This window comes from Podarcis melisellensis (genome assembly GCF_964234715.1).
Source record: "Podarcis melisellensis genome assembly, chromosome: 5".
Classification (NCBI taxonomy): Eukaryota; Metazoa; Chordata; class Lepidosauria; order Squamata; family Lacertidae; genus Podarcis; species Podarcis melisellensis.
This window is the reverse complement of record NC_138537.1, coordinates 85,904,746-85,913,301: the sequence shown is the minus strand read 5'-3', so window position 1 is coordinate 85,913,301 and position 8,556 is coordinate 85,904,746. Positions and strand designations below refer to the sequence as shown.

Genomic DNA, 8,556 nt, shown 5'->3' with positions numbered 1-8,556 from the left:
ACATACAGATAGGAAAAAGTATCAAGGGACACCGCGCAAAATTCAATCGACTTTTCGCTCTCTCCTTCCCGCTACTCCAACCAAAGGGAGAGCTGGCGTCTCCTTATTTTGGGATTGTTTTAAAAAGAGAGATGTCTAGCATCTTGGGGTCTTAATGAGGCACTAGCTGATTATTTTTATTATTAGCTGATTATTTTATGGCTTGGCGCAACCTTTGGGGTTTTTGCGCCGACGCGGTGGGATTTTACGCAGCGCGTAAACGATTGGGAAGTTCAAAGCGTCTTGATTTCAGAAGTGAATGTTTCGGTTGTCGAGCCCACGGTACTTATTTAGTTATTTGTTTGCTACGCGAGAATATAAGACGACCATTGAACTGTTTGTGGATAGATGGATATAGCATGTTCAGCAAGCATGGTTCATATCGCCAGGGATGATGGGAAATGTAGTCCAGGAACACCTGGCGGCCGACACGTTGACTACTTCTTTCTTTACCTTGGAAAAGGCGGTAGGTGGCGAGCTCCCGTTAGGGTTTCAATGGTAGCCCAAAGGGAAAATCTGTGCCGCGGGACTCCTTAACTCGAAGGACTTCTGATGTGGCTAGCAATGCTCTTTCTTACACTGATGCACGAACCAGAGCAAAAACCGGAGTTAAACTGGTTTAAAGCGACAGACTTTCCAATGAATATTGGCTGCAGATAATGCTAAGCGCCTTTATCATTCTCAAAATTAGGTTGGGAGACGGCAGAACTAAACACTTATATGAGTTGAGAAGCATGGGTGTAGCAAAGATTTATTTTACAGGGGGTAGGCATTATGTTAGGGGGGCAGAACTGAGTTATCTGTGATTCAATTGGTCAGTTAGTTAAGTATTTCTATTTATTTATTTACTTGATTGGGGGGGGCAGCTGCCCCTCACTGCACCCCCCTGGCTACACCCATGTTGAGAAGTGCATATGCCAGATTATTTACTTATTTATATTGTATTCAGCACTATTTGTCTAGAAAAATAGGTGCCGGAACTCACTATGAATGCCTTCCTTGTTCTCTTATAATGGCAATGGCGCCCACCTGAGAGATGCCAGAACTGAGTTCTGCTGAGTTCTGACTGAAAAAAGGTACCTCGGGTTAAGAACTTAATTCGTTCTGGAGGTCTGTTCTTAACCTGAAACTATTCTTAACCTGAAGCACCACTTTAGCTATTGGGGCCTCCCGCTGCCGCTGCACTGCCGCCACACGATTTCTGTTCTCATCCTGAAGCAAAGTTCTTAACCCGAGGTACTATTTCTGGGTTAGCGGAGTCTGTAACCTGAAGCGTCTGTAACCTGAAGCGTATGTAACCTGAGGTACCACTGTATTTATAATCCACCAAGGAACCTAGGGTAATGTCTCCCTGTCTCCATACTAGTCTCACAATAACCCCGTGAAGTAGGTTAGGCTGAGAGACAGTGACGGCCCAAGGCTACCCAGCAGGCTTTGTTACTGAGTTGGAATTTGAATCCAGAGCTCCCAGGTTCTAGTCTGACAATTATTCGCTTAATATGACTTAGAAATTTTGTTCACAACAACTGAGGCTTATATGAGAGAAAATGGATGGGATGTTTTTTATTGTATTTCTCTTTCCTCTTGTTTTCAACATAACAATATGGGGTATATTGTCTGTCTGTTTATTGTAAGTTGCTTTGGGTTGCCCTGGGCAAGATAAAGCAACTAACAATTTTTTTGTATCTAACAATACATAAGAATAGTAAGTCCTGCTGGACTCCGTGAAATTCATTTGTGTAATGTTTGGGCTGCAAAAGACTCATAGCATAGGGAACTTACTTCTAAGTAAGCATGTATACCATTGCATTGTAACAGACTGGCCCAATTGTTAGGTTAGGCTGGCAACCACTAACACAAGCTCTTATTATTATCCTATGGGTTAGTATAGGGCACCAGACCAGCATGGAAGGAAGGAAGAAAAGTAGTATCAGACGGAAGGATTTACAGAAGAAACAGGTATTACTCACCCATCAAGGATTGTGAAAATAAGAGCATTTTAAAGCAGGAATACAATGGGCTGTTTCACAGCAAGGAAATAATAATAATAATAATAATAATAATAATTATTATTATTATTATTATTTATTTGTACCCCGCCCATCTGGCTGGGTTTCTCCAGCCACTCTGGGCGGCTTCCAACAAAGATGAAAAATACACTAAAATGTCACATATTAAAAACTTCCCTGAACAGGGCTGCCTTCAGATGTCTTCTGAATGTCAGGTAGTTGTTTATTGCTTTGACATCTGATGGGAGGGCGTTCCACAGGGTGGGCGCCACTACCGAGATATTTGCTAGATACTTAAGACTTGGGAGCACAGCCTCATGAAACAAATTTGTATATACACTATATATGCAAATCTAGGTATCTGAGCAAATTAAGGTGGTAGGTTGAAGGTGGGCTGTCTCCCTGGCACTGTGCCCAAAAGTGTAATAAGAACAGGGGGGGAAATCATGTCAAGGGGGCATAAGATCTGGAGCATAGCACAAATGATCTGGGGATTGAAGGATCTTTCAATCTTGGGTTCTCATTTTTCTGATCTAAAATTCAGTTCTTCACATTTCTGTTGCAATTTGTGATTAAATATTCATAAGTTTCGATTAATGTGCACATTTTTACAAGCAATTCCCCCCTATATAGTGCATTTTTTGGTATGTTGTTTTCACTTTATATCCCATTTTTTAAACTTTGGTTGGTTGGAGAAACACAATGCAAAATATGGATAAGTGTAAATTTCAAAGGATGCCTTATTTCTCATATTGTTTCAGAAATTTCAAATTCAATTCATTTGTTGCATAAAATTTATATATCTCTTGTTTGTAGAAAAAATATCAAAGCAGTTTGCCTCTAAATGCTTAGTGAATATAATTGTAACAAAAATCAGCACTGCCTGCCAGTTATTTAACGGGCCCAATTAAAACTGCTGGTTCCGACCTATAAAGCCTTACATGGCTCAGGACATCAATACATGACCCAGACCCTGTATTTGTCATCCCAGGCCATTCTCTATGTCCTTCCTCTCTGAGAGATTTGGGGGGGGACATCACAAGAATGGGCCTTTTCAGTGGTGGCCCCCTGATTGTGGAATGCTCCCCCCAGGGAGGCTCTCCTGGCACCTTCACTACATATCTTTAGGTGCCAAGTGAAAACGCTCCTCTTTACCCAGGCATTTGGCCATTAAATAATCTATGGCCTGTTATTCTCATGCTCTGCATTATTATTTTATTATTATTATGCTCCATAAATTATAATAATGTTGTACACTGCCCTGGCATCTTTGGATAAAAGGTGGTCTATAAATCACATAAATAAACACCCTTTTGAGTGCATTGCTCCGAGATGGCCAACGATGGGCACTGCCTTTCCAAGACCAAAATCAACCACAGGTAAAAGTGTGTGTTCCGTCTGATAGGATAACCTGTCCCTCTTATTAGGGGTGTTGTAACACCTCCTTCATAAAGTCAGGTATGAAACCCCCACGCATCAAGAATAGCACAGCCCAGACTTTTCCACACCGGCGGGGGGGGGGGGAAAGGATGTGCTAGTTTTGTTTTGCATATTACTACTGTCTGGTAACGCAAGGCAGGGGTCTATTTCCCCGGGCTATGTTTGAAAAAATTAAATTAAATTAAAAACCCATCCTTCTCAGAGGACGTCAGGGTGATATACCACAGCGGGGAATCTCCCACCCCCCACCCCCCGAGAAGCGGTTGGCTCCCACCCCCCATTTACTTTCGTGCAGGAGAAAGTGGAACTGGAGGAAGTGGTCTCCGCCCTCAGCCAGACTCTTGCAGAGGCGCGCAGGGAGCCAGCCCTTCCGCTTCTCTCTCTCTCCCTCTCTCTGTCCCGCAGCGCCGACGGGGCCAGGCGCCCCGCGCGATTAGCGGGAGCGCCCCGTCGGTTTTCCTCCTCTGGCTGCCGGCCGGAGCTCGGCTTCCCCGAGGCCAAGAAGTCCGGCATGGCGGCGGCGGCAGCTCCAGGTAAGTGCGCTTTCAGAGGAGCGCTTTCCGTGGCGCGCAAAGCCGGAGGTGCCTCTCCGGACGCCTCCCAGCCCCGACGAAGGGGGCTTAGGCAGAGCCGTCTGGGGGTTCACAAGCTCCCTTCGCCGCCCTTGTAGAGGTTTGGGGGGGGAGCACGAGTTGGGTTCTGCGATGTTAAAGTTTGAGGCGCCTTCCTTAACCGAAAAAACTGGTGGCCACCCCGAGGACCTCGGAAACCCTTGGTGGCTTGGACGGGCCCCATGTTTCCTTTCTCAAGCCCAGACCCGGCTGCTTGGTCAGGTTGACCTCGGCAATAGAAGCCCTAAAAATGCGCTTTGCCCAATCTCACCAAATCAATGCAGATCAGGTGGGACAATTAGACCCCCGGCTGTTTCACGGGTGGAAAAGGTGATTCTGCTTGATCACTTTCCCAACTATTACAGTGGTACCTCGGGTTACAAACGCTTCAGGTTACATACGCTTCAGGTTACAGACTCCGCTAACCCAGAAATAGTACCTCGGGTTAAGAACTTTGCTTCAGGATGAGAACAGAAATCGTGCAGCGGCGTCGTGGCCGCAGCAGGAGGCCCCATTAGCTAAAGTGGTGCTTCAGGTTAAGAACAGTTTCAGGTTAAGAACGGACCTCTAGAACGAATTAAATGCTTAACCCGAGGTACCACTGTATATAGATGTGTATGTTGGTTCATACATCTTGCTGATCCAGTGTTGCAGTATGTTTAGTCGGAAGGAAATGCCCCAAACACTTCAGGTCCTACCAGATGCTTAGGATTGTAGTACTGTATTGGAACCCAATCCTATGCATGTTTACTCAAGAGCAAGCCCTGTATATCCAGTGGGGCTTCCTCCCAGCTAACTGTGCCGCACACAGTCATGTTCTATGCATAGTTAGGCGCACCTGTGCTCAGTGACATTAAGAATGACGGTCTCTGCATAAGATTGCTAAAGTGGTACCTCCGGTTACATACGCTTCAGGTTACAGACTCCACACTAACCCAGAAAGCACTAACCCAGAAATAGTGCTTCAGGTTAAGAATTTTGCTTCAGGATGAGAACAGAAATCATGCTCTGGCGGCGCGGCGGCAGCAGGAGGCCCCATTAGCTAAAGTGGTGCTTCAGGTTAAGAACAGTTTCAGGTTAAGAACGGCCCTCCGGAACGAATTAAGTACTTAACCCAAGGTACCACTGTACTTAGCAATCCTTTATCCTGTGCATATTTATTCGGGGAATTAGCTCATAAATTTTGCTCATCTAAATTAAGCTTGCTGTCAAATAAGAACTGCAGTCTTACAACGCAATTTGTTCTATACATGTCTGTTCAGAAGCAAATCCCACTGACTCCAGTAGGGTTTAGAGGACTGCAGCCTTAATTTCTTATTGTTAGATTTCTCGTATACTGTAATTTTACCTGGACTGTCATATGTAGTCAGGGTGTTAAAAGTTTGGGCATTTGAAGTTAACCCCCTCCCTCCCATGCTGGCCTCTAAAACTCTCACTCAGAATAATCTTGACAGTTATGAATCAGCAGTTCAAGGTCCTTTCTTGTTTGGATATCCAGATTGGGTAACACTAATGGTTAGGGATTGTTTTTGGAAGTGATAGAGCTTGGCAGCACTTCTCAGCTTGCTTCACTAGTGTTCACTCGAGTTCCACTGCTGAATTGGGGACTGAGCACTGCTAATTTAAAAAAGGCATTAGACAGGCTTGCTGAGCTTGTTGTTGTAGCCCGATGTAAGCAGCAGAATGGTACGTAGTTTGCATCGGACTGAGCATCATTCCAAGGGCGGATTCACATATTAGCAGGATAGGATGTGTGCCCTGTGCAAAGCCAGCCACAACTAGGTTGATTTAAATCAATTGTCTTCTGTGCATCCCCAAGTCTACTAAAGACTGCAGTCTGAGGCAGAAAGCACAAGTGAGTTTCTCTTCCTTTTTTGTCTGTGTGCTTCTGTGAGAGTAATTTACAAAGGGGGAACTCATGCATGTCCCTTATGGCGAGCTGCATGAGCTATTCTCACATGAGGATCACACCCACATTACCCAGAAGCGCATACAAAGGAAGTACAATGCAACTGTATGTGAAATTATAGCTATTTTAATTCCTGTTTATTGCATGCATATCTTGGCATTCAGTGCATCAAATTCCTCAAGGCGGCTCACATTTCTAATAATTTAATGCAACGAGAAGACCTTGCCTGCTTTCCCAAGCTATCATGGCTGTGTTCTAGCAACATAGGACCAAACTACTATACTCTGGGAAGAGTCATGGCTGGAATGACTGATGCTGTATCAAAACAGCAGGGAGAAGGCTGCTAACTTAGTGCAGTGTCAAACACTCACTTCTCAGATCAACTTAGGAGACCCTTGTTGCTGCTTTGAAGCCAATAAAAAATATTGGGAGATCTGATTACAAATCTTCAACATCAAATGCAGTCAGGTTCTTATTCACCCTATACTTCCAAGACAATATGAAGTATTAGCTGGACACAGGCAACCATGGCAAAATATAGACAGCTAAGAGTCTTGTAATACCTTGCAGAAGTGCCCGGTCCACCCATTTGGCTTGGGAAATAAAGGTGTCACAAATTGCAGGACAGCCTCTTTGAAGGCTGAACACAATGCACCCATAGCCCAGCTCAAGTCATGCTTCATTGGGGCTAGCCCTACCATTAGGCAAAGTGAACCAACCACCTCAGGCAGCAGATGCTGGGTGCCAGTGGTGGCAGCCGCCTTGCTGTTTCTCTTATTTCCCCTCTGGGAAGAGAGCTTTGTACCCTATGTGACATATTCTGGCCCCTGCAAGCTAACCTACTGCATTCGTTGTGAAGGATACTACCCCGCTGCCAGCAGTGAATTAAGAATCACTTCCCCGTCCAGTCAGCTTCTGTATGTTGACTAAAGAGAGCTGCCATCTTGTCTTTCACCTCAGGAAGCAAAAGGTTTTGGGCCAGCCCTGTGCTACATCCCTACAAAATGAGAAAGGAGTCAAGGGCGATTGAAAGCGCCATGGGACCAGATTCCCGGGAGCAGATAAACTTTCCCCACGTGTACTTCTCTTCCTGAAAGTTCTTTTTAAAGCCTTTTTGCTCCCTGTGGGGGCTGCTTCCTCTCACGGGGAACTTATCCCATCGCTTTCTGTTTTGCATCTTTCAAAATGGGGACATGCCCCCTTTGGTGGGGTTATGAACCTCTCATAGGCCTTAGGTACAGAAGTTGGGTTATAGAGCAGGCTGAGGTCACAGGAGTGCAGGGCCAGCATAGCTGAGGGAAGAGCTGGAGAGAAAGGAAGTTGGTGTGAGGTAAAAATGGGCTGATGAGAGAGGGCCCCTGATAAGGCCAAGAGAGGGTATGTGCTATGGCGTGACTGGGAGTGCATGCCCTCCAACATTTCTCTGATAAAAATAGAGACATTCTGCACCAGGAAGCTTCTCCCGCGTTTGACCTTGCCGCAAACATACACATCACATACACACATTCATCTGCCGCCTTAAGCCAATGACAACCTCTCACCCTAGCCTACCTCGCACGATTGTTGTAAAGAAATGTGTGAGGGAAGGGATTATGGACAACACCTTCAACAGATATGGAATGAAATAAAATTTTAGCTGCAAGCTGCCTTGAGTCCCTGTCAGGTGGAAAGGCAGGTGACAACAACAACAACAACAACCGAAACTGTGAGAATGATCAGGGACATACCAGAGAGTAATAATAATAATAATAATAATAATAATAATAATAATAATAATTTATTATTTGTACCCCGCCCATCTGGTTGGGTTTCCCCAGACACTCTGGGCGGCTTCCAACAAAGATAAAAGATACACTGAAATGTCACATATTAAAAACTTCCCTGAACAGGGCTGCCTTCAGATGTCTTCTGAATGTCAGGTAGATGTTTATCGCTTTGACATCTGATGGGAGGGCGTTCCACAGGCGGGCGCCACTACCGAGAAGGCCCTCTGCCTGGTTCCCTGTAACCTGGCCTCTCGCAGTGAGGGAACCGCCAGAAGGTCCTCGGAGCTGGACCTCAGTGTCCGGGCAGAACGATGGGGGAGGAGACGCTCCTTCAGATATACTGGACCGAGGCCGTTTAGGGCTTTAAAGGTCAGCACCAACACTTTGAATTGTGCTCGGAAACGTACTGGGAGCCAATGTAGGTCTTTCAAGACCGGCGTTATATGGTTTCGGCGGCCGCTCCCAGTCACCAGTCTAGCTGCCGCATTCTGGATTAGTTGTAGTAAATCCTATTGAACTCAGTGGGACTTAGTTCTGAGTAAAAATGCTTAGGATTGCCGTGTAAGGCTGCCCAGTCTTTACCCAGTTACCTGTGAGTAAGCTCTGTTGAATTCAGTGGGACTTAACTTCTCAGTAGACAGTGCAAGGTTCCATTAACAATAAAGGAATAAGCACTAATTGCATTTTCTTTTTTCTTTTTCTTTTAAATGGTTGCCTGCAATTAAATAATTTAAAGTGGATTGGTGACCTTTTCCTTAAAAATTATAGGAAGGGCTTCGTCG

General features: G+C 45.3%; 1 protein-coding gene across 2 annotated transcripts in view; it reads left to right on the top strand.

Annotated features, from left to right (window-relative positions):
- Positions 1–231: 231 nt before the first annotated feature.
- The window catches only part of PIK3AP1 (phosphoinositide-3-kinase adaptor protein 1), a 44,403-nt gene continuing 36,078 nt past the window's right edge, over positions 232–8,556 (top strand). The window contains exon 1 of one of the 2 annotated variants that reach the window (XM_081913561.1): positions 232–505. In XM_081913561.1, coding sequence (XP_081769687.1) covers positions 388–505 — 118 coding nt within the window. In that variant the 5' untranslated portion in view covers positions 232–387. Of the gene's footprint in view, positions 506–3,892; positions 4,022–8,556 lie in introns of those variants that run through there. The other variant, XM_081913562.1, reaches the window with a different exon arrangement.